This window comes from Aphelocoma coerulescens, chromosome 1 (assembly GCF_041296385.1).
Source record: "Aphelocoma coerulescens isolate FSJ_1873_10779 chromosome 1, UR_Acoe_1.0, whole genome shotgun sequence".
Taxonomy (NCBI): Eukaryota; Metazoa; Chordata; class Aves; order Passeriformes; family Corvidae; genus Aphelocoma; species Aphelocoma coerulescens.
The window spans coordinates 93,585,407-93,609,770 of NC_091013.1; the positions used below are offsets into that span (position 1 = coordinate 93,585,407).

The 24,364-nt window shown below is 47.5% G+C and overlaps 3 protein-coding genes across 4 annotated transcripts; 2 read left to right on the top strand and 1 right to left on the bottom strand.

Annotated features, from left to right (window-relative positions):
- Positions 1 to 227: 227 nt before the first annotated feature.
- RBP5 (retinol binding protein 5) lies at positions 228 to 1,959 on the top strand. Its single transcript, XM_069031402.1, has 4 exons — positions 228 to 440; positions 684 to 862; positions 1,335 to 1,436; positions 1,804 to 1,959. Exons 1-4 carry the CDS (start codon positions 368 to 370, stop codon positions 1,855 to 1,857), a joined length of 408 nt encoding a protein of 135 aa, XP_068887503.1. The 5' UTR covers positions 228 to 367; the 3' UTR covers positions 1,858 to 1,959.
- Positions 1,960 to 6,779: 4,820 nt separating this feature from the next.
- C1R (complement C1r) lies at positions 6,780 to 14,549 on the top strand. The gene is made up of 11 exons (XM_069018300.1): positions 6,780 to 6,850; positions 7,552 to 7,786; positions 8,022 to 8,214; positions 8,398 to 8,541; positions 8,689 to 8,885; positions 9,364 to 9,511; positions 9,596 to 9,717; positions 10,297 to 10,375; positions 10,763 to 10,903; positions 12,658 to 12,732; positions 12,960 to 14,549. Coding segments are annotated over exons 1-11 (2,139 nt in total). The 5' UTR covers positions 6,780 to 6,848; the 3' UTR covers positions 13,763 to 14,549.
- Positions 14,550 to 15,603: 1,054 nt separating this feature from the next.
- Positions 15,604 to 24,036, bottom strand: C1S (complement C1s). Of its 2 annotated transcripts, none has more exons than XM_069018314.1 (12): positions 23,867 to 24,036; positions 23,359 to 23,423; positions 22,757 to 22,961; positions 21,488 to 21,665; positions 21,113 to 21,238; positions 20,254 to 20,453; positions 19,890 to 20,043; positions 19,542 to 19,657; positions 19,234 to 19,312; positions 18,842 to 18,979; positions 18,303 to 18,377; positions 15,604 to 16,851 (listed from the first exon to the last, which is right to left on the bottom strand). In XM_069018314.1, the coding sequence occupies exons 2-12, from the start codon at positions 23,361 to 23,363 to the stop codon at positions 16,058 to 16,060; spliced, it is 2,070 nt and encodes a 689-aa protein (XP_068874415.1). In that variant the 5' UTR covers positions 23,364 to 23,423; positions 23,867 to 24,036; the 3' UTR covers positions 15,604 to 16,057. The 2 variants fall into 2 exon arrangements, with proteins under 2 accessions (XP_068874415.1, XP_068874426.1); XM_069018325.1 differs by having other exon boundaries at positions 23,359 to 23,436.
- Positions 24,037 to 24,364: the final 328 nt, after the last annotated feature.

Sequence of the window (24,364 nt, forward strand, 5' to 3'; positions counted from 1 at the left end):
GCACCAGCGTCACGGTGTGAGGAAGGGCCAGAGAGGGAGGGTTCCTTGGCGCTGGTTGGAAGCCCAGAGTTCAATACGAGCAGCCCCCGAGGAGGGCGGACGGTGAGGAGGTGACACGCCGTCCTTACGTCCTGCCCAGCCGAGGCGGAGATGCCGGAGCAGGGGCCGTCCCGGCCCTTTCCGCGCCCCCCGCCGCGGGGACTCTTACTGCGGCGGGGGGCGCGGGGATCGGGCCGCCCCGCAGCGCTTCCCGCACCGCGGGAGAGCGACCGGCCCGCCCGGCCAGACACTTTGGTCCCCGCTCCGCGCCTGCCCCGCTGCTTGCGCTCTTTCCTCCGCGCCGTCCGCCCCGTCCCTCTGCCCCGGGATGCCTCCCAACCTCACCGGCTATTACCGCTTCGTCTCCCAGGAGAACATGGACAATTACTTGCGGGCTTTAGGTAACGCTCCCTGCTCTCCTTTAGCTCCGTTTTGTGTCTCCAAAAAGTTAGGAGTCGGAAAGGGGAAAGAGGGGGGGAGTTGGGAACTCTATGATCTTTCTGTCTCCTATCATCACTTTGGTGCTGTGGTGGTAGGGGAAAGGAGGTACCATGGTTGATGTTCCCTGGCTAAAAGAGTGGAGGAGCTCTACTGGACGAGGGGCCCAGGTTGTCCACACATCTCCCCTCTCTCTCATCCTCCAGATATCAACGTGGTCTTGCGAAAGCTGGTCTGCCTACTGAAGCCGGACAAAGAGATTATCCACACGGGAGATCACATGGTCATCCGCACCATCACCTCCCTGCGGGACTATGTTATGGATTTTGACGTGGGAGTCCAGTTTGAGGAAGACCTGGGACCCGTGGATGGACGCAAGTGCCAGGTGAGAAACCAAAACAGGGCAGTTTCACAGGGGAGTGGGGCGTGCTAAGAAGTTCAGGGACTTGCTCAGCTTTTGACTCAATAACCAGTTGAGAACCAAGCCTAGAGCTGGCATGCCCCTGCAGGTCCAGGAGTAAGTGGTTCTATGAGTGAATCACTCACTGCAAAGAGAATGAGCAGCAAAGAGCCAGAAACCAGTACTCTGGGAGCAGAGGATATTATCCTCTGGAGCAAAGTCCTGAAAAGATAGAATGTCAGCTCCTTTGGCAGAACTTTGTTGTTGCACTCGGAAGCCAGAGGGTCATTCACCTCCCACAAAGACCATCAGTCCCAAGCAGCCACTAAAGAAACACCAGATTGGGGATTGCATTTGAAATCGTGTCTGAGAGGAACATCCAGTGTCATCGCTGGAAACATGTGTTGCCCTGATCGGCTTGTCTCAGGACCATGTCTTCCCCTCTCCTTTCTTTCAGACAACCGTCTCCTGGGAGGGGGATCAGCTGGTGTGTGAGCAACTAGGAGAGAAGAGGAACCGAGGCTGGAGGCACTGGTTGGAGGGGGACCGGCTGCATCTGGTGAGGAGGGGTCCAGTGCAGCTTGCAAAATCCCGATCACAGCGAGTGGGGGGGACACAATGCAGGTGCTGTGGGCTCTGAGCCCTGCAATTTCCTTCCACCTTCTCTCAGACTTCATCCCCGGCTCTGCGGGGTCAGCCACCGCTTCACACAAACATCCGCCTTCAGGGTTTAAAAGTTAAATAGTTCAACAAAGGCGATGTCCCTTCCCTGCCCGGCAGCCGGACCTTCTGGGGCTTTGGGAGGGTCAGCTGTGCATCAGCGTGTGGCCTGTGAAGGCTCCAGCCAGCAGCGGGAGGGCTGGCAGAACAGGGGAGAGAAACGAGGGGATCCAACCTAAACTCCTCTTTGGCCCCCCTTTTCCCAGCGCATGACTGCTGAAGATGAGGTCTGCGTCCAGGTTTTCCAGAAGGTGAAGTGAGCGCTCCCCGCAGAGATGCCCGGACGGGACCCGCACTCCCCAGTGCCCGAAAGAAAAAGAAACAAGACCCGAGCGAGCCGAGCCGCCCGTAGCAGCGTGTTTTCTTGAGCCTCGCCCACCGGGCCGGCCGGGGGTCACGGCGGGGCCGGGCCGGCGGGGAGCGGGAGGCGGGGAGCGGGGTGGGCCGGGCGGGGAGGGCCGGCGGCGGCGCGGAGGCTCCTTTCAGAATAAGAGCGGGCGGGGAGGAGCGGGGCGGGGGCTGCCCCGCCGCCGGCCCGGCTCCCGCGCTCCTCCTGCCGCCCCCACCGCTGCTGAACCCCGCGATGCCCTCCGGGGATGGGGGGCCAGTGCCCGAGTGGGCAAGGGTAGCTCAGGCTGCCCCTTCTCCTGCAGCCACCAATACCTGCCGTCTTTTCTGCTCCTCTGGGGATGCTACGTTCTTCCCGGGATGCTGGGATCATAGAATCATGGAATGGTTTGGGTTGTAAGGACGTTAAAGATCATTTAGTTCCAGGCCTTCCCTTTCCTTTCCCCCCCCCCCGGCCCGCCCCCCACCATGGAATTCAGGAAGAATTTCTTCAGGGAAAGTGTTTTCAAGCATTGGGATGGGCTGCCCAGGGAGGTGGTGGAGTCACCATCCCGGAGGTGTTCACAAAACGATTGGATGTGGCACTTATTGCCATGGTCTATTTAAAAAGGTTGATGATCAGTCAAAGGTTGGACTTGATGATCTTGGAGGTCTTTTCCAGTCCAAGTGATTCTGTGATTCTGTGATGCATTTCACTTAGATCAGGTTGCTTAAAGCCTCATCCAACCTGACCTTGAACACTTCCAGGGATGGGGCAGCCACAGCTCCTTGGGATCCTCAGGGAGGATGGGTAAAAAGCAGAACTCGTCCTCCAGAGTCTAGGATTCTCATGTGAGGGTGTGAAGTGTGAGGGCTGAAGTAACCAGCCACATGTTCACTGTGTTCCTGAGAAGGTCCCATGGGTGAGGAAGGGTCCGGATCTCTTCCTGGGGTAAGAAACCACAGCCACCACCTCTAGCCCCAGCACTCCTGGCATTCTTGGCATGGTCTCCTCATGACCATCGTAGCTCCACTGGTTCTCAGCTATCTGCAGTCGGAGACCAAGGGGCAGAACCAAAGGAGGTGAGGTCCCCTGAAAAGCCAGACCCCTGCCACAAAGAGAGGTGTTCTTTAATGGTGACACCTGATGGGATGGGCACAAGGCCACAGGCAGTTACTTCTGAAAAATACTTGTGGTTGCCCCCCAACAAAAGGTTGAAGGGGAGGATACACAAAAACATGCAGCTACTGACACCACAGAGAACCAAGAGATTTGCAGATTTTGAAAATATAAGCCCTTGTTTAAGCTGAAAAAATGTTTTTTTTCTGCCAGCAGCTCATTTAAAAATAGTGTTTTCTGGAGAGCTTCTTTTCAGAGAACTGCAAAAATGAGTGCCATGAGAAAGGCACTACTTCAGAACATGTGATAAGCAAAGGGTTGGGGAGCTGCAGCTGTGCCTATAGTGTCAACCTCTGACTCTTTACAGTTGTATCTGAGGACATAGGAGGCAGCAGCACCCTGTCAATATCCATAACCCACAATTTGAGTGCCGCAATCAAACCCAGTGAGCAATCAGAGCCGCACCATCCAGCGTGTCTGCTCTGTGCTGACCTCCTCAACCCATCACTCCTTCTATTATAAGGAACCTCGACATGATCTTTGTTGTATCATGAAGCTGCAAAAGGTAGCGGTCTGACTGACAGCAGCTAGAGCTGGTCCCACTGTTGCCCTCTTCACACTCTTCCATGCCACAAGAACGCCCTCTGAGCTGCTTCTGATGCCCAGCACCAAGCTCGCCTCACCATGTCCAGGTTGGCGTCTTCCAGACTGTGTGATCAACAACTAATCAGCTCGTTCCAGGCCCTGCACCACAAGCTGGTACAAACTCTCCTCTCCTGAGCCTGCATTCCAGCTGGATAGCAGACACTGTTGCCTTCAGGTGATTAGCCAGACTCTCCCACTGGCCTGCCAGCCATCCACATAATTTTCCTGTAAGCCTGTGAGGTGATAGGGCAAGTAGATTGCTTCTGACTCATTGCCAGCCATCACATATCCATGACAGCCTCTCTTTTTGAGGAAGCATCTGATTGTGCCAGAGCCATAGATAAGAATCATACTCACTTGATGTGGTCCACACTAATGGTAATCATAGGGGATAGTACTGGAACCCATTCTAGGGCTTCAGGTAGTAACTACCAGCATTAATAATTCAGTTTTTTTCTTTTGTAATCATGCTATAGGTGTGATGCCTAAGTCAGATGGTGACTTTACCCAGCAGTACTGTATTGCTGAGACACGAGGCTATGGGAAGTGAGGATGACACTGTAAGGCAGAGGGAAGGTGTGATATTGGGAGGTCACAAGTGGGAGGAGGTGTGACGTTGGTGAGTGGCTGCAGAACTGTGTACCCCTCAGGGTATTACACTTGGCTTTACTCCTTGATTTAGAAGACACAGAAACAGGCTGCCAAGATGCTGCTGTTGCTCACCATCTCATACCAGGAAAAAACCCACTCTTAGAGTTCTGAACCATCTTTTGGTCTCTGTCATCCTCTCCCTATCAACCAGAGCTGCCGGAGCGACATGCTTTGTCTGAAAGAGTGCTGAGCCATTGGATAGCACGGGCCTGACTGTGTGAAGGCCAAGCCCAATGGCAGAGTGTCCCAGATGGCTCAAACTTTGGGTACTTTGGGCAGTCAAACCAAGGGGGTTGAAGGTAGAGTGCCCTGGGAAACCAGCTCAGTATTTATAGGTGAGCCTGGGTCTGCAGCCCTGCAGTGCTGTAGGGTAGGTGGTGTAGCTGTAGGAGGCCAAACAGAGGTACTTCTCTGTCCTCCTTGCTTCAGGTTTGAGGATAAAGTGTTCAGCTCCTTCTCTGTGGATGAGAGGCTCTGGTCCACATGTCAGACAATAATTTCACAGCTTCTGAGGCTGTAGAGCAGGTTTCCTTCCAATGACCTCCTGCAAGACACAGTATTCAAAGAAGGGTTCTTGCTCCATGAGAGGATGTTGGCATCTTTGACCATGCTGAAGATCTACAGTTTCTTTACTTTGCTCTGATATTGCCTGGATTTATTGTCTAGACCACTTGTAATGCAGCTGAGGCAAGCAGGCAGCAAACAGGTGATAGTTTAGGCATTCTGTGTTTCTACATGTGTTCCGTGGTCCTACAGGAATTCTTCCCCTAAGAAAAGGTGGGCACATACATCCTTCCAAGGTAAAGCTGGTACCATGGTATTTCCTGGCTCCAGCCTAACGTGAAGAAGAGGATTGCGCAGAGCATCTGAAGGGGAACGCCACCAGTGGGAGCACTGGAGTAGGACTATAGGATGTAGGTGTGTCCCCAGACAACCAACAGCGCTTCTCCAGGCGGAGTACTCTCCTGTTATCCCAGATGATGTTACCGGGACGGGAGAAGGAAACGAAGATACGGGAGATACGCTTTGAAAGTGCCGCAGAACACTCCCAGTAAGTGCTCCCTAGATAGGAGATTGCTTGTCAAGGACACAGTGAAGTTATCCACTTCTTACAAATGATCCCCAGGGGCCTCTGTCTATCCGTGCTTTGCCAGGGAACACTCTTCCCACCAGTGACCTGCTCATAACTGATCTCTCCACGAGAACTGTCCAGTACTTCCCAGCTACTTTCCAGGTGTGGTTTCTGAGTAAGAAACCACTGTAGCATGGCACAGCACAGCAGTGAGCCTGCCCAGTGTGTTCATCACGCAGAGGACATACTTGGACATCAGGAAGTACTGGGATAATGTCCCCTGTTTAATCTTAAATCTGGTATGTGGGGCCATATGGTGTTATTACAGTGGCATTAACTATATGTTTACATGATCTTTTTCAGATCATAATTCAAAGGTGTTTGATGAGAAGGTTCTCTAGTACACTTCCATAAATATCCCAAAGACGCTTCCTTTATTCTTTTTAACACTATTTTCATCTTAATTCAATAAGTTTTTGGAGCTGTGAATTACTTCCTGTGATTTCAATGCAAGACACTTCCTGACCTCTCCAGAGCAACTCATAATTCTAAGGAAAAACACTAAAACGGTGTTTTATCTCTTACACCAAAGCCTGAAAGCCAAGAAATTTTAAACTTCATAAAGTTGGAGACACAAATATATGTCTTGGGCACTATGTTGCTAAAAGCCTGAAAGGGGTTTTTAAGTTGCTATATTTTCTCATTTCGCCATTAAATAGAGGACCTTATCTATCTTGTCTCTCCTAAAAATACTTGCACAAGAAACATCAAGAAGAGTCCTTGAAAAGGGATTTGTTCTCAGAATGCCTTTAATTCTGTTGACTTCTTCATTTTTCTTAATATCTCTTTAACACAAATGCCTGAGGTTTCTTGCTTTCCTTGAAGATGATCCCAGTTCCCATCCCCCCAAAAAATCTCAGAAGTTCTCTTCAGCAGGTCAGAATTGAGAAAACATATCTTTTTTGGCAGCTTGATTTTTAAAAGTTTAAATTAACTTGTGAAGACTATAAATTTTCTCATCATTCTATACCAGAAAACAGCCCAGAAGGATTGGGTGGGGACTTCCTAGGAGGACCTTTTCGGGGGCAACAAACTCGGAGCAGCTTCTGGATTGCAGACCAAACCCTCGGCGGGGTCTCTGGCAATCATTTTCCTGCCTCCTGGGCCAGAGGAGGGAGCTGGGGGCACCCCCGGGGCACCCCCGGGTCCGTGTTCGCGGAGCGGGGCTGCGGCGCTCGGCAGCAGAGGGCAGCAGAGGCGGCGGCGCCGGCGCCTGGCCCCGTGCCAGGCTGTTCGCAGTCCGGCTTTCTATTCCCCGCTCCTGCCTCCCTCGCTCCCTCCTCCTCTTCCTCCCCCCGTCCCGCCCGCCCCTGGCTCCCCGCCGGCCGCCGCTCCGAGCTCCGCCGGGCAGCACGGGCAGGGGCGAGCGCACGGAGATGTGAGTCGGGGCCCTGGGGAGGGACGCGCCGGCACAGCCTGGGGGGGGTCGGTCGGGGGGGGTTAGACCCTTCCTGGGAGGAGAGGAGGTCAACGGGGCCAAGCTGCTGCTCTGGGCAGTGAGCTTGTTTCGGAGGAACACAGAGGGCAAGAGGGGAGATGTGCAGAATGAGAGGGGAAAAAAATGTGAGTGCCAATTTTTGGAGGACAGAGATGGAGACATGACTGGGTAGAGGGCTGCCCAGGAGGCGCTAGCAGGATTGCTCCACAGCAAACCGAGCTTGAGATCTTCAGATCCTCGCCAAGGATCCTAAACTAGTGATAACCCAAAATGACCCACTGGCCCGGGACCAAGGGGGACCAAACTTCTCCTGGCTCTATGAGAATCAGCCCTACAACTTCTGGGAATCTGTAGACCTTACTCAGGGAATTCACCCGTGCTCCTTCGCACTGCTTCCTGGGTTGATTAATTTCTCTGGCCGGGTCACAATGGCCTGCTGGAACCTTGTTAGTGCTGGTGTCTTCACTTCAGCTGCCCTTCTTGTTCCTGAGTGATCCGAGCCAGGAGTTGGTACTGCAACTGTGTAGGCCTTCTGTGTTTGCGGTTTGCTTTAGACAGTCCACAAGTCAGTTGTGAAGTCTCCCCTGACTTTGAATGACCTAATTTTGTGCAATGTCATCGTTTATTTGTCATGTTCACAGGTATGTTCTTTATCTCCCATGGGCCTTCCTCTTTTTTGGGGTGATCGGTTCCAGTCCAGTCCTAAGAAGGTCTCCCCTATTTGGGGAGATCAGATCCCCCAGTTATCCCAAGCCATATCCCAACAATAACATCAGCAGCTGGGATATCCAGGTCCCAAAAGGCTATGTGGTGAAGCTGACCTTCAAATACTTTGACCTGGAGCCATCTGAGTCCTGCTTCTATGACTATGTTAAGGTATGTCCATAGATACGTGGTCCAAGGGGTGCCTGGAGATGGGAATCCAGTGGCCACCACGTGCAATGGCTCTTCATTCAGCAGGCCTCCTCTGATACTTCCCACGAAGGAAAGGGAAGGAGTTAAAGATAGAAATGGGAGGAGCAAGCACTGACAACTCATGGTTGGGTAATATCAATGTGTGGAGCAGACTCAATTTTGGGAGGCTACACTGATTTCACCTTATCTTTGACAGATCAAAGCAGACAAGCAGGACTTGGGCCGATATTGTGGCCGGCTTGGGTCAACCACAGGCAATCACCCTGGAAGAAAGGAGTTTGTGTCTAAGGGGAACAAGATGCACCTAGCATTTCACTCTGATTTCTCCAATGAAGACAATGGCACAGTGATTCCCTACAGGGGCTTCCTGGCATATTACAAAGCTGTGGGTGAGTAGGAAATACCCTCAGCATGGAGAAGTAAAAGCCTGTGTGGCTCCAACCAATTTTCCTCCTTGCCAGGCAGACAAAGAGAAGCTTTAGGCAAGGATGTGGATCTCTAAGTACTTTCAGTCTAGAGCAGGGAGGTTTAACACTTTCCTCCCCTTGCCCCTTCACTTCCTGTGTCTTCAGATCTGGATGAGTGTGACCCTAACAATGCTGCCAAGAACGATGAAAGGCCTCAGTGCCAGCACTTCTGTCACAACTATATGGGTGGCTACTTCTGTTCTTGCCGGATTGGCTACCAGCTTCAGAGTGACCACCACTCCTGCAAAGGTAAAGAGAAATTTTAAAGAATCAGAGGGTTCCAGAGAAGGAACCCTTCATCCAGGAAGGGTGGGAGAAGTGATTTAGGAAGCAGATGACGGGGCTGCAGAAGGCACAGCCCCACGATGTGGCCTCTACTTTCTTCCTCTTCACCAGTGGAGTGCAGCAGTGAGTTGTTCACAGAGGCATCTGGGTATCTGAGCAGCCCTGAGTACCCCCAGCCCTATCCCGAAGACCTCCGGTGTAACTACAGCATCCGTCTGCAGAACGGCCTGTCTATCACCCTCAAGTTCTTGCAACCCTTTGAGATTGATGATCACCAGCAAGTCCAGTGTCCTTATGACCAGCTCAAGGTACTGAGATTAGCAAACTCTCCTCCTAACCCTGCTGCCAGACCCAGACAGGAATCGTGGGGACACCAGATGAGAAGTATGGGATCAATACAAGCAGAATGCCCCAGCACAAACGACTGAGCTTCTGTCTCTCCCTCAGTGCATTTAATTACCACTGTCCTGAGGTCAGAGGCTCTGGGTCATAGGCCCCTGTGAGTGAAGAAAAAAAACCCCATCCTTCTTCCAGTTTAATGTCCCTTTGATTTAAGGGATTCAGGGGTTGACAGCTCTGATTCCCAGATAAGGGAGAAGCAGAGCTTGTGGTAGGTCAGTCTGTTGTTCTGATCTGTCAGTGTAGGCACCAGCAAAGATGGGTCAGACAACAAGCCCTATTCACCATCATAGGCACTCTGGTAAACTTGGTCTGGATGGAAACAGGCATTCTGAGGCAGAGAGGCATGTGTGTTTCTGTCCCTGTGATATATGTTTTCCTCATCAGATCCAAGCACGAGGGAGAGAGATTGGTGAATTCTGTGGCAGGGAACCACCTGGCATCATTGAAACCAACAGCAATGAGGTAGACATACTCTTCCTCACCGATGAGTCGGGGTTCAGCCGTGGCTGGAAGATCCACTACACCTCTGAGAGTAAGAGATTTCTCCCCTAGAGGCTGCTACAGCCTATTGACACTGTTTGCTAATCCCAGCTTAATCTGTCCCACTGTCTAACAGAAATACGGTGCCCACAGCCCATCCCACGGGATCGGTTTACCATCATCAGAGACCTGCAGCCTGTGTATCAGTTTCAGGACTATTTTGTTGTCAGCTGCAAGACTGGGTATAACCTGATGGAGGTGAGATCCTTTCTCCACTCCCTTCAGCCATATTCTAATTTGTCTTCAGTTTGTGTCTTTCACCTTTCAGTAAAACTTCCTTTGGAGATGTCACTCATGGCAACCTCTTGTAATTTCTGTTTCTTCTTTGCTTCTCTCAGCTTTCTTCTCATGGTTTCTCTTTTCCTAGCTCTCTTCCTTATGCAGTTACTCTTTCATGCAGCCCTGGTAGAAGATGAAAGACAAAGATCCCAGGAAAAGCTGGTAAACAAGAAGGCCTCTTTGGAAGGATATGAAATCAGACTCAAAGCAGAAGATGTTACCTGCCTCCCTTGCTATCCTATTGCCAGGGCTGGGTAGCACCTCTGACTTGTCATGGTTTTATAGTTGCTGGCTGCTGGTATCCTGGCCTGCTATGAAGAATGTGTAGCCTGTGGCAAATACAGGATAGAGGGAAGTCAGGAGGAGACAGCAACTGGAAAAGTCTGCACAGGGGCAAATATTGGACAGCAGTGAAAAGATGGGCACATAGAATATTTTAATGTGGGGAAGGAATGAAAGGCTCTGTACAACCGACAGGTGTTTTTCTTTCCCGTGTAGGGTGACCGAAAGCTGGTGTCCTTCACGGCTGTCTGCCAGGCTGATGGCACGTGGCACCAACCTATGCCCCGCTGTGAAAGTGAGTGATCTGAGAACGGGGGTAACATCCCCTGCTGTGGCTTTCCTCCTCCAGAAACATGGGAAGTTCAGCCTCTCTGACTCAGTTTGTTTGTGCCGTACCCTCATGGGTGTGCTGTCTGGAAGGAGCTGTGGAGGTCCACTGTTGCTTCACATTTTTCTGCTTGCAAAAATTCAAATGCTTTTCCTCCCTTACAAAAATGCATAAAATATCACTCAAAAATTGCTATGATGATGCAGCATCTAAAAGCAAAAGATCTTTATCTGGGATCTATTTTGGAGCAATTTCTCTGCCCACTGTCCTAACTGGTCCTTCACATCATGGCCCCAGTGCCCAGACTTGCAGGCAGTCTTTGATTCATGTCTTCTTTTTTTTTCTTTGTGATAGTTGTGAACTGTGGCAGCCCTAAAAACCTGACTAATGGTGTATTCAGCTACGTAAATGAATCTGCAAACAACGAGTACCAGTCAGTGATCTCATACCAGTGCAATGAGCCCTATTACCACATCGTCACTGGAACTGGCGGTGGTGAGTCCTAATCCCACACAGACACTGAAACCTGTGCCTGGAAAGCCCTCTCACGCTTCCAGTTAGAATTGCCTCTTCTCCCCAGGCTTAGGGCTCATGCTTTCCTCCTGTGAAGACTCTCCAATCTTTCCTTGACCTGCAGCATATCTCTGGAGTCTTCTTGTCTCAGCCTATTCCCACTTCATTCCCAGAGTCCATCACATCCCTCTTCCGTGCTCCCCTTAACTTTTGCAGAAGGTCTTATTCTCTCAGCTGTAGTCATGGTTCATTCTTTTCTAGTGGATTTCATTCTTTTCTAGTGGATTTCATTCTTTCACTGAAATTTGAGGCATGGTGTCTGGGAATCACCAAAATTCAAAAAACTCACTGCATCAGTCTGAGCTGCTACACATGCAAATAAATAAACACACACTTCGCTCCACTGTAATGCTGTTTAGCTCTTTGGAATATTGTTCAGCTGCAGAGATATCTAAGAGCCAAATAACATACTTACAGGAAAGTCTATTTTAATGCAGCAGGTCAGAAAAATTAAGTCATCATTCAGAACCGTTCCCATGCCTTCTTTTTACACCCAAGACATTACTTGATGATGCAGGACCTTTGATTCCAAGAACAGCATAAGGAGTTCATGATTTCCTTGCCTCGGCTGTTCATTCAGTCTCTGCTGAAAAAAAGAAAAAAAAAAAGAAAACAAAAGAAAGAAGAAAAAGAAAGAAAGAAAAAAGAAAAAAAAAAAAGTCGATTTCTAATCTGAATCAGTTTCTGGATACAGTCGCCAGCATGGACACACAGCTGTGCTGCATGCTGTAGGGAGGTGACATACTATTACTGAGGCCAGGAGCAAGCAACTAAAGAGTTCTTTAAGTTGGTACTAATGTTCAATTTGATTATTCTTGCATCTGAATTTAACTCCTTCATATAGATTCAGAGCTCAGTCTCATCAGAAAAAATTCAGGAGCAAGTATTCATTCAGTTTCTGCCAAATTCTGGTGGGGAGTCACCATAATTTAGTCAATTTTGAAGAGAACAGCAAACACTTTCTTAGAAGCATTTATTTTAGTGTTAAGAAAAATTGTATAAAAATTATATTTAGTCAGCGGCACAAACTTTCTAAGAAAAGCAAGAATGTTGGAGGTAGTGGAGTTTGTGTTGAGAGGTGACAAGTGAGTTTAGCTGACCTGCAACTTAGACTCAGAAATAGACTCTGAGCATGTACAGTAACTGACTCATCTGGTTCCCATTCCTGGAACAAACCACCCTGTCCTACTCTCTGCAAACTACTGGCACCAGAAGCTTGAATCTAAAATTCATGCTTTTACTACTTCTCTCCCTTCTTGGGGCTAAATAAGGTCAAACAGTGCTCTGTGCACCTGTGGACTCGGTGAAGATAAGACTTCATGCAGATGGCCCTTCAAGCTTTACTTCTCCAGGAACAGTGCCTGAGCTTTACTGCTCCTCTGGAACTGAGGTGCTTCAAGATGCACAGATGGAAACATTCCATACCCTACCACAGGCAGCTTTTCCCAGGAAAGAGAGAGTGCTTTGGGATGGAAGGGCCAAGGAACCTCTTGAAAACATTCTATTCTATTCTATTCTATTCTATTCTATTCTATTCTATTCTATTCTATTCTATTCTATTCTATTCTATTCTATTCTATTCCATTCCATTCCATTCCATTCCATTCCATTCCATTCTTTTTTCCCACCCCATGCCTGAAGGCCTGGGCCTCATTCCCTTCCCTCTCATCCTACAGACAGATTCACTTGTTCTCCTGAGGGAACCTGGCTGGATCAAGATGGCCAGAAGAGAATTCCATCCTGCTTGCCAGGTCAGTAAAAACTCTGACTTTGTCTGGTGTTTACTGACTCATGCTTAAAATCAGTACAAAACTGGGACAACATGGAGGGAGGGGAGTGAGGATAATGGTATCAGTCAGGGGCATCAGGGAAGACTATCCAGAAAGCCAAAATAAAGTGAAATCAAACAGTGACGGTGAGGAAAGACAGAGAAAAGCCAGGGCAACAGAGGGTGTCATGTTCTTGTGTTTCTCCACAGTGTGTGGGAAGCCCATCCATCCTGTTATTGAAGTGCAGCGGATCTTGGGTGGCAAATCAGCAGGGAGAGGCAATTTTCCTTGGCAGGCTCTGACTGGCATCAATGGACGAGGGGGTGGAGCGCTCCTGGGTGACCGCTGGATCCTGACCGCTGCCCACACCATCTTCCCCAAAGGAGGAGTACGGAACAATGTGAGCCTGGAGCAGCTGGCAGAGGAGGCTGACATTTTCCTTGGCCACACCAATGTAGACGAGCTCCACAAGATGGGTAACCACCCTGTACGTAGGATCTTTATCCATCCAGATTACAACCCTAAAGATGAGCACAACTTCAACGGGGACATAGCCCTGCTGGAGCTGAAAAACCCAGTAACCCTGGGCCCTACATTACTGCCCATCTGTCTCCCAGATACTACCAACACCTCATTCTACACACATGGGCACATGGGCTATGTGAGCGGCTTTGGTGTGGATAAAAACCGCATCTCAAGCAATTTGAAGTACGTGAGCTTACCAGCAGTTGCTCGAGAGAAGTGTCAGAGTTGGCTGGACAGTAATAAGAAAGGTATCCCTATGGTTTTCTCTGAGAACATGTTCTGTGCTGGCTTCCTTGAAGGCAAGCAGGATACCTGCCAGGGGGATAGTGGGAGCATCTTCACGGTGTTAGACAGGGAAAGCGGTCACTGGGTGGCCACTGGCATAGTTTCTTGGGGGATCGGCTGTGCCACGGGATATGGCTTCTACACCAAGGTCCTCAACTATGTGGACTGGATCAATGGGATAGTAAAGGAGGACAGGCCCTAGGTACTGCTGTCCTACTAACTGAAGCATCATTGGTAGCACATCGATTTCCAGACACAGCAAATCATATCCAAAGCTTTTGACGATGCCCCAAAGGCTTTTCAAGCACGCAAAGCACGTAACCTTCATGATGAGCACTTCTGAAAGCTGCCATGCTGTTTGATTGCACCATTGGCAGCTTGCGGGACGCCTTTGTGGATGTTCTTCATACAAATCTTATAACCGGATGAAGCCTTAATCATATCAGGAAATCTCATGGCAGCAAACATGTTATGGTTTGAAATGCTGATGATATCATGAGACTACTGCAGTCTCCTTTTGTACTCTATTTTGTGGGAAGGTTGCAGGGAAGAAGACTTCCTTGAAGGATGGGGTGGTTTCTGCTGAGTACAGTGTGCGGAAGCCCATTGGCATCAGTGCGATTCTATGAATATTAAAATATTTGCTGGATAAACCGGGTGGTTTATAGTTTTTTGTCTTTGTTTTTAACCACAACTGAATATTTCTCACCACTAAAAGCAACTTATGGACTTTCTATAGAGATTGCTTTACCTTCCACTAAAATGTTTCCAGTTCTGCAGTGGCCTGTGGCAGTTGCTTATCTGTCCCAAAACTACCATTAGATTACCCTATCTGAAACCCCAGGTGGCTTCAAGGGAGGCAAAAATAACTTGCCTGTGTGATGCCACATTCCAAAAACAGGGAAGACAACAACCAATCTCATGGAGAAGAGAGCCCAGGAACATTTACTGATCAGAATCTGAGGATGGATTTTTTTTTTTTATACTATATGAAATAAAGCTTTAACTGCAGGACAGCAGCTGTAAAATGATGCTGACTCAGAGAAAAGGTGACCTCTCTTGTGTTGTGGGTATTCCCTGGAGCTGTCTTCTTGACTAGATTTTCTACTGCAAAATAACCTACTGTGTTCTTATGAGTCACTGAGAGAAACAAGATGTAAGATCCTTGGTCACTAGTCCAACAATCCAATAATGTTTTGTTTGTTACACAAAACTGAAGGTGCTTGAGCTGAGTGCAGGATTCTGTATGAAATCTCCCAAGAGCTGTACACATCCTCCTCACCGTTTCCTAAACTCTCAGAAAAACTTAGCCTGGAAGAAGATGTCTCTGTCCAATCCACTGCTGACACTGGAGCTAACTTCAGAACTTCAGGGCCTTGCCTGGGCAAGTTATCGAGTGATCTAGGGGCAGAGATTCCCCAGTATGTTGTGGAACTTGTTCCAGTGCTGACCCACATCCTAGGAAAAAGCCCAAGTGGAAATTTAGGTATCTGAATACAGCAGTTAGATCCCCCTCTTAGCTTCCTCCTCTTCAAGCTGAACAAACTCAGTATTTCAGTGAATGCCATCTGTACCTGTTCCCTGATCATCTCAGTGGAAGGATGTCTGTGAGTGATTTAGGACCTTCTGGAGCAGAAAATACCCCTAACACATGTCAAGTAATATTCCTTCCCTAAATCAAGAGAAGGTAGTGTTTTGGGAGAAAAATCAAGCTTTATTTCTTTTCTAACTCAATAAAATTTGAAAAAAAATAAAGCCTGAGGACAGGTGAATGAAATTATTTTGAAGATGTCTGTTCTGCTCAGCTTAATTCAGAAGTGGGAAGTCCTCATTGCTGGTAATGGTTGAGCAGTGAGATGGAACCATCTCTTCTCAGAAGAACTTTATAAAGACTCTTCGATAGAGAGGTGAGGTACTACAGGTTCCAGCTTGACAAAAGCTGGCAGGGTCAGAATTTTATTAGATACTTGATTTAGGGAGTTTCAAGGAGAACTAGGTGCAGAGAGAAAGGCTTTACAGACACAACAGCACATTGCACAAAAGGCAGTTTGGACATTCTTTAATGCTGTTAGATATTCTGAACAGTACGGGAAATACATAAATCAGAAACCAGGCTCTGAACCTTCCCTGGCAACCAACAATTATTCTCTCTTTTCTTCACTGAAATCTCCCTGTCAGGTTTCAATGGGGCATGGCTATTTCTTCTCCAAGTGGGAAAAAACAGGATAGAAAAAAATGAAAGTAAGGAGTCTCTTTACTCAGAATAATGTCTTCCTTTTACTCTACTATGAGTGGAAGAAAGAGAGTTTCCCTTCCCAGACATGATGACAGTGGGAGAAATGGATCCATACTCCTGACTCTCCACTCAGCATAGACACAATGAGTTATATTGTGTTATATATTGCCCATTATATACTCAGAGTGAACAGGGTCATAGCCAGCCCAAACATGCAGCCATCACATTTAGAAAGGGTGACTGTGCTGAAGGGAGAAACAGCTATTTCTGCAAAGCTTCCTCATCCTCGTGCTTGCTCATGGTCTCTCTAATCCAGTCCAAGTAATGCACCACCTTGGTGTAAAGACCAAAGGTGCCACATTTTGGCCCCCAGGAGATCAGCCCTGCGACATAGTACCGGGTGGCATTCAGAGGATCCTGGATGGCATAGGCTCCACCACTGTCCCCCTGACAGCTGTCCTTGCCACCACCAGCACAGATCATATTGTCGGTGAATATGTAGACGACGGAACCATCGTAGCCGTCTGGTTTCACAGATCGGCACTTGTCCATGTTCACCACGGGAATCTGGGCCTTCCAAAGATCAGCAGGGAGTCTTCCTCTCTCTCTCCAGCCCCATCCAGCAATGTAGCCCAGAGTCCCTTCTTGCAGCTCATATTCGGGTGATTTACCAGGAAGACAGATGGGTGAGATGTTCGGACCCATCTTCACAGGATCCCTCAGCTTCAGTAGTGCAATATCATTATCAAAATCAAGCCTGGTTTCTGTGGGCTCCTCCTTCCAACCAGGATGGATGAATGAAGCTTCTGGGATCAGCTTTTCGGCATCCCACTTCAGAGATTCCCTACGAACATCGATTACCCCAGCATACATGGTGGGCTTGTCATATCCATCCAGCACGTGAGCTGCAGTCATCACCCATCTGTCAGAGATGAGCACGCCGCTTGCTCTGGGGTCACTGAAATACACCTGCCAGGGAAAGTTGCCCTTTTCTGCACGGGTGCCTCCAAAAATCCTTCCTGTGTCTCGGATGGGATTACTAGGCACCCCACAGACTAGAAAGAAAAGAAAAAAAGAGGAACCAGATGGGAGAATTAGCAGTTACAAACAGAGGCTTCTTTGGTACTGCTAAAAAGCCCATAGTCCCCTCCTTCCTGTGTCCTCTAAATAATTTTTGAATCTGAGTAACCACATTTATATTGTATGCCACAGAGCTTGCAATTAGTATTTACAGAGAAATCAAAGAAAATTCTAGCAAAACTACTATCAACGCTCAATTTAGACTGAAAATGCTCATTCTCAAATTCACTTTTCTGGAAAGCAGTTCTCACCCTGACAGTGTTAGGTATGTCAAAGCTCACAATTTAATTGCCTTCTAGTTGGCATTTTCCCTTTGCTGAATTATGCTCTTTAGGTGAAGGGATTGTCTTTGAAAAAATACTTGTTTGATTTCTTAGAAATATGACACTGCTCTTTAAATTTTAATTTTTTCTTCTGTGAACTCCAGATAGTCTCAGGTTAAGAGTTCAGGTTTGTCACTGATGTTTTACCATTTTTCCTCTCAATTTTATTAGTACGTAAAATCTTAAGCAGTGGGAGATCTTATCAGAGGATCTTCTGGGTGCAGAGATGCTCCATGCTTTTTGAGTAAAATGCTCGGTAACATTTTGCAGAATGTTAATGCAAAGGACATAAATAAGGCTGGTCATTCTGACGTAGCTAGAAAATTGAGTTCTTACCACATTGCCTTGTTTACGTTGAATCCTTAGTCAGAAAATCAGAGATTAAGAAACTGTACACAGCAGATAGCTTCTAACTTGCATGAAGCAGAATTTGTTAAAGAATTTCACATAATCATAGGAAGATTTAGGCTGGAAGGTACCTCTCAGTGCCTCTAGTTCAACCTGTTCCTCCCTAACTGCTCTCCCCCTTGCCCTCCTAAATCCAAAGCCAGGTTATCCAGGGGTTTTGACAGGTAACTTCTGCTCATCTTTCAGGGTGGTGATTAGCCAGCCTCTCTGGACAGCAGTTCCAGTGCTCTGGGGGAGCATTTTTCCTTAAATACAATCAGAATTTCCTTTGTTGCAACTTGAGCCTGTCATTGCCTTTTACTGCTGTGTCCCACTGAGAAGAATATGGCTCCATATTCTTTGTAGCCTCCTCTCAGGCAGTAAATTCCCTCAGCTTTATCTTACAATTTTCCTTTTCCACTGTGTACTTGTGTAGTCCAAGTCACTGTCTGAGCTGGGACTGAACCCTTAAGAGAGTTGAGTCTCCTCCACCTGGACCTTGTACTTTGCCAGTGAGGATCTGGGGCTTTGAAGGGGTGAACAGGCATCATGTACAACTAGGCCAAGTCATGTTGTCTCCTCTAAGAGGGTAAACAGAACAGTACACAGGTTTTTTAATTCTCCCTATCAGCTGGAAGTTAAGAAAACAAAAAATACAGAGACAAAAGAAGCAGTGTTCTTCATATGCTGCATGCACATACAGTTTTTGGTAGTACCTGGGACACATTTTGGTAGCTTTGTTCCCATCTCTTCATTGACCCATTCTCCACTGGCTGAGCACCGATATATCACTTGGAAAACACAAGAGAAAAAGAGTTCCATAGGGATACAATCAAGATGAACACAGGGTAAATAACACTACTGTATATGATATACCAACCTTCTCCTTTCCAAAGCAAGCACAGCTTAGTAAACATTGCTGTTACCTCCCTACCAGGGTGCTTCTATTCCTTTTTCGGAGAGACCTCATCTAACAGGTCTCTTGAGTCCTTTACTTTTCCACCAGAACTCTGTGCTACATGTGGCAAAAACCTCCATGGTTCACTCGCAAAGGCAAAGGGAGAGACGACTTGCTAATGCATTTAAGGTCAACAGCCCAAGCATTGTTAGAGTGTATTAAACACAGAGGCAACACAAAACTACTGCCTGCAATCCCACACCAGTCTTATGACCTTATGGCCCCATGGCAGTGCCAGAACCATTTCTTAGGCCTTTAACCAAAGGAATATGAGTGTGTAGCAGAGGCAATGCTCACCATCTCCTTTGTTTTCTAGGGTGTAGTAGGGTGCCTCACACTGATAGCGGACAGCAGCTGTGTACAGAGGCTCGTGCAGCTCGGAGACATACGAGGCTTGGGCATTCTCAACAGGAGGGGGATCACCACAGTTCACAGCTGTAGAGAAACAACAAAAAGGATCAAATATAATCAAAGGGACACCCTCACTCAACAATGGGATTATTCTGTATGACAGCGAACCACTCAGCTTCTCTAATCCCTGTACACTCATGGGGGCTCACTTTCTCTGTCCCTTCAGCATGCTCACATCCCAGTCTTTCAGCATCCTCCTAATCTGGAGATATAGTGGATCTAGAGCCTAAACACTCCATTCCAGTTCCCTTCCCACAATACAGACACAGGTCACTTACGAACACATCTCAAATGGGAGTTGCTCCATTCACCATTTTCCTGACAGCCGGAGAGAAAACTCATGATGCTATCTCGTTGCTAGGGAAAAGAGCACATGATCCATGTAAGTCTTTGGACAAGAAATACATCTGACACGTGCTCCAGTGGAGGGGCCTCAAAATATTGCAGTTGCTGGAAGAGGTTTCCTCTTACTACTGCTATGTTGAAAACTTTGAGTTCCCAACAGTATTCAGGACACCTGAAGGGAATGGCCTCAAGATGTCGCTGAACGGGCCAGAGGAGACATATGCTTTTTTATTTCACTTACCCTCACAATTTCGTAGCCTTCCACGCAGGTCACCTTCACAATGTCCTTTAAGATATACCTGTCCTTCTTGGGGTCAAGAACAGAGTTGGGGATAACGCTCATGGGACAGGTTACAGCTATGAAAAGATAGGTGGAAATGAGTGAGCAACTGGTTCAAGATTTATTCTCCTTCCGGCTCCCAACTTCTTTCTCCCCAGGGATTTTTTTCCCCTAGTAAACAGGCATACTCTTACTCAGTACCAACAGCTGTGAACATGTTAACATGCTGTTGTGCCATGAATGTGACCTGGGAAAAGCCCTATCCCTAACTCAGCAGCAGAATGAACACATTTCCAAGCGTTTACTCACGGTCCCCATAGTAGCGTATTTTCCAGCCTTTGTGTTGTGTGCCGTGGTCTGTCTGGAAGATTATGTCAAGAATGTTGTTCCTGGTTTTGATTTCAGGAGGACCTGGGAATTTGTTGCCACAATAGGGACCGAAACGCTGTTTTCCAGAGACAATCTGTGAAAATACCAAGAACAAATGAGAAATGCCAAATGTATTGAGAGAGCTGTTAAAATACACACCCCGTATATACATATTCAAATGTATTCCCACAAATATCAAAAGGCAACATAATTGAAAATAAAGTTAAGCAGTCCCAAAATCTTTGGAATATGAGGAGATTGATGGGAGATTCAGAGCACCCTGACTCCTAAGCTGCACACCTACTGTTAAGCTGTCGTGGCAGGTCCCGTTGGAGTCGGCTGGTTCCACGTCGAAGTCCCCGCTGTGTATGGTCAGCACCACGAAGTAGCCTGGGCTCAGAGCCACTCGGTAGTCACACCGAGAGTTCTCTGGGTACTGGTTGGGATAGTTGGGGCTGGAAATCTCCCCTGTTGGCTCAGTGAAGACATTTCCACTGCAGTTCACTAGGATTAAGTAAGGAACATGGGATTCAGAAAGGAAATGGTCCATGTGTGCAGCTGACAAGCTCTCCTTCTTCCACCACATCCCCAGTCTGCCCAGCTACCTGCAATAACCATGTCACAACATTGCATCTTCCCAAGAAACTGAAGCCAGGGCCAGTCTCTATGCAGTTAGCCAAGGACTTTAACTCCTTTTTACCCTCCACCTGTGATTTAGGCTTCCCTTCGTCATGCTCAGGTCCTCATAATATACTCATTTCAACATGCATTTTTTTGTGATCTTGCAGATTTTTGATTCAAGCCAAGCAAGCCCTTGGTGATTTTTGTGTCTTTATGGAACTTCCCTGATTTGTCAGAGATTTAAAGATTCACAGATAGCAGTATGCCAACAAGGGTTTTCATCGCAGTCTTTAAAGAATGTCTTTTAGTAGTTTCTTAATTCTCTTGACACAGAAATAAAAATAAAATTGTTAAGAATATGTTAATAGAAATTCCCCAAACCACGGTCTACTGCAGTTCAGATTTGCACTGGGATGGGTTTTTTCCCCCAAAATATACCTCTCACAAATGGCTGAGAAGGTTGATAAGGCCTTCCAAGTGCGCTATCTCACTTGGCCTAAACTAACTCCTGCTGTTGACCACAGCTCACGCACATCTCTTACCTCCACATGTTTTGTTATCTTCATAGAGGAAATAATCTGGTGGACAGCTACAGAAGTAACCTCCAATATAGTTATTACAGTAATGACTGCAAGGTTCATCCACAAAATCCATGCACTCATCCACGTCTGCAAGTGTGAAAAGATGAATCAGCCAAATTAGGAGAGGGCCCTGAGGGCAGCAGAAAGTGAAGCAAACACTAGTGGACAATAAGGAAAAGGTATCTCTATGACATTATTTATACTGGCCATACTGGAATGCAGTTCTGTCTGCTGGGATCTCTTTAAATAAGGCATTTCTGTACGGAAAACCCTTCAGTCAGCTTTCCTCCCAGCCTGGACACTACAGAGATTCAGAGGAGGCTGTTTTAACCTTACCCACAGCAATGTAGTAGGCAGCAAAACCAGTGAAACGCTCCTCATTGGAAAAGTCTGATTGGAATGTCATAGTGAGGGTGTTGTAAGGGACATTAAATTCCTCCACAATCCAGGAGCCAGGGGCACGAGGTTTCTTCTGCCCGCAAAGCACACCTTCAACATAGCCACCAGACAGGATCTGCAGAAGGATTCAGACACCTCACCTCGCTACTGCAACATGTGGAATTACCAGCATTTGAGTCTTTTCAGCTTTTAGGTGGTAAGGTGCAGCTGAATGGAGCCCCTGGACAACCAGCTTCATTATATTCATAAGACACATGAGGAGTGTTCATTCCTACTGACTTCCCAACTGTGAAATACTTGTCTTAATTTCTCAGATACAAATTAATCCCCACAGTTTGCTGTTAACATCCTTTCTTCAGGCCCACTTGTACATAAAAAAACAACACTGTGTTTCAAAGCAGCAAAACCAACCATGACAGTCCACAGAGCAGCCTAACAAGCTGATTGGTTTGTAGCAAAAGGATACAGGTTATTACAGAGCACACTCTGTCCCACCTTGGTCCTCCTTGAAGGTGTACTGGTGCTGCACTGGACCTTACTGCCCCATTTCCCACAGAGCTATGGCAGGACAGGATGGTCTTGTTTCTGTCTGTTTGTGTGGAAGTGCTTGATCTTTTGTGCCTTGTGGGACAACATGGAGCGGGACTAGTTTTAAGAAATCCGTGGTGCACAGATCGTAAAAAATTGTGGTGCAACGGACCACAGCACTTTAACTGAGTGGCCACTATCCCTACACAGATGGATTGTTTTTAACCTACATCCCCTCCAATCAGTTTCTGTTTGCAATAAATCATCTATTTTCATCCACTCATCAATTAACTCCAGATGATTTCAGGCACATACAACTATTGCCCTAAGAAAATGGTCATTTTACACCTACACTTCAATGGCTAGGAATATGCCTTGCAATAGGGGGGTGTCTGTGATGGCTAAGAACACATTTCCTAAGAACATAGGAGAAACACGGGATGGGGGGCATAAATGGGACACTCAGTTGGCGACAATGCTCACGTGATTATAAAGCAAACTTGAACTGACTTCATGACTGCTAGTGGAGATACACCCAGTCATCTGGACTTCTTGGAGCTCAGAACAGGAAGGCTGAGCCTAACTCCTCTTCCAGCCCTGAGCTTTGTGCACAGCTTTGTTGTTCTGTGCTCTAACCTGCCTTCTTGAGCTTTCCTCACTCAAGGACATGGACAGTACCTTCACAAAGTCATATTCGCAGTCCTGCGATGGTTCAAGATCCAGATGCGTGAAATAAAGGTGAATACCATATCCCGAAGGGACCTGGATTTCCCAAGTTTTGTTCACATCATTGGGATACCCCTGAGGGTAATTGGGTGACAAGATCTCTCCATACATGGAGGCCGCATCAGCCCAGAGGGGGAGACAGAAGAAGATAAGGAACCTGAGAAAAGGGAAGGGAAGATGACATTACAGGAGGGGTCTCCATTTCCATATGTGCACAGTCCCCAGTGAACAAGCTAGACTTTGGCTGCACGTAGCATGCAGCAGAGTTCCTGGCTCTGGAGTTTTAAGGACCAGTGCTGTGGCTGTGTGGGGCTTGCCTTTCTCTTGTAGCTTTTCACACAGGAGTATAACCTCAGTCGTGCTCTCTGCTTCTCTCAATCCCTGTAAGAGGCGGTAAAGCTGCAGAAGCTGACCACAGGGATTGTAAGTGCTCTTCCCTCCTCGTTGCCCTGTTCTGGAGGCTAGTTGGGCTATTTTCAGGTTTGAAAATCAGTACAGCCTTACATGATCTATAGAACACAATTACTAATAAACCTTGAGATTTAGTAACTCACCACATCTGGAAAACGCAGTTCTTCCTTTCTGAAAACCTTCAGGAACTCGACTTTGGAATTATGATCTGGGACAAAAAACTGTGATTGGTTAATGTTGCTTGTGTGTCTGCATGTCTGCAAAGTAGGTCAAAGATCATAAAACCCCAGCTTGGGGAGACTAGATCAAGATTTTGCCTGACAAGCAAGTTCATATCTCTGTCCCTTCCTGCACAGAGCAAACCCAAGCATCAAGAAGGAAGGCTAAGATCCATACGGACAAAATCTCTGTCTTGGTACTCACCAGTGCTCACACTCTCCTCTTATGAACATCAGTCATAAAAAACCTGGTGCACAGCAAATTAAGACAGAGAACGCGTCCCCCACAGGTAAACAATCCATTCTTCCCAGCGCCTCAAAAATCACGCTCAGACCCTGGGGTTGGGAGCAGCTTGTCCTGACTCTTCTAGCTGTCAGACAACGACGCTGGGGAATATCCTCCTTTCTCATTTCTAATGCCTGCAATATTTACCTTCTCTCCATAGCTCACGTCTGGTTTTCTTCTCTCTCCCCTTCGGCTTTCTTGCTTTCTTTCTTTCTTTCTCTTTTTCTTCCCGTGAACACCCTCCTCCAAACGCACCCAAAGCTGAGGTCTGGGGAAGGGAGCTCTAATTCGCAATATCGCAGCACCCTCTATCTGTGGGATGCTGGCTTTGAAAGCTCCCGGCAGGAAGGGGAATTCCCAGAAAGAGTTACACAATTCTGTTGGCTGGAGTTGCTGTGGGGAGCGCACCGGTCTGGTTGTATTTTCGGGAAATCAGATGACTTTGGGGAAAAGGGAGGGGAATCGAGTTTCCGGCTGCCTTCCCTCTCCTCTTCTTTCCCCTCCCTTTTAAAAGTTGGAAGCAACACCCAAAGGATGTAGAAAAAGGAGAGCCCAATGCTTCTGCATAGAAAACCCTGTTTGATCATCATGTCCAGAGATCACTTTGGTGGAGTTCAGTCCTACTGCAACCTGATGGCCAGAGGG

Excerpts from the sequence above, each read along its gene's own strand:
- RBP5 (XM_069031402.1), top strand. The coding sequence starts at position 368 with ATGCCTCCCAACCTCACCGGCTATTACCGCTTCGTCTCCCAGGAGAAC. Across the intron at positions 863-1,334 it reads TGGATGGACGCAAGTGCCAG|ACAACCGTCTCCTGGGAGGG; the intron begins GTGAGAAACCAA and ends CCTTTCTTTCAG. Across the intron at positions 1,437-1,803 it reads AGGGGGACCGGCTGCATCTG|CGCATGACTGCTGAAGATGA; the intron begins GTGAGGAGGGGT and ends CCCTTTTCCCAG.
- C1R (XM_069018300.1), top strand. Across the intron at positions 7,787-8,021 it reads GCTTCTATGACTATGTTAAG|ATCAAAGCAGACAAGCAGGA; the intron begins GTATGTCCATAG and ends TATCTTTGACAG. Across the intron at positions 8,886-9,363 it reads GTCCTTATGACCAGCTCAAG|ATCCAAGCACGAGGGAGAGA; the intron begins GTACTGAGATTA and ends TTTCCTCATCAG.
- C1S (XM_069018314.1), bottom strand. Across the intron at positions 18,980-19,233 it reads CTCCCATTTGAGATGTGTTC|CTGTGAACTGTGGTGATCCC; the intron begins GTAAGTGACCTG and ends GTTTCTCTACAG. Across the intron at positions 16,852-18,302 it reads GCTACCAAAATGTGTCCCAG|TCTGTGGGGTGCCTAGTAAT; the intron begins GTACTACCAAAA and ends TTTTCTTTCTAG.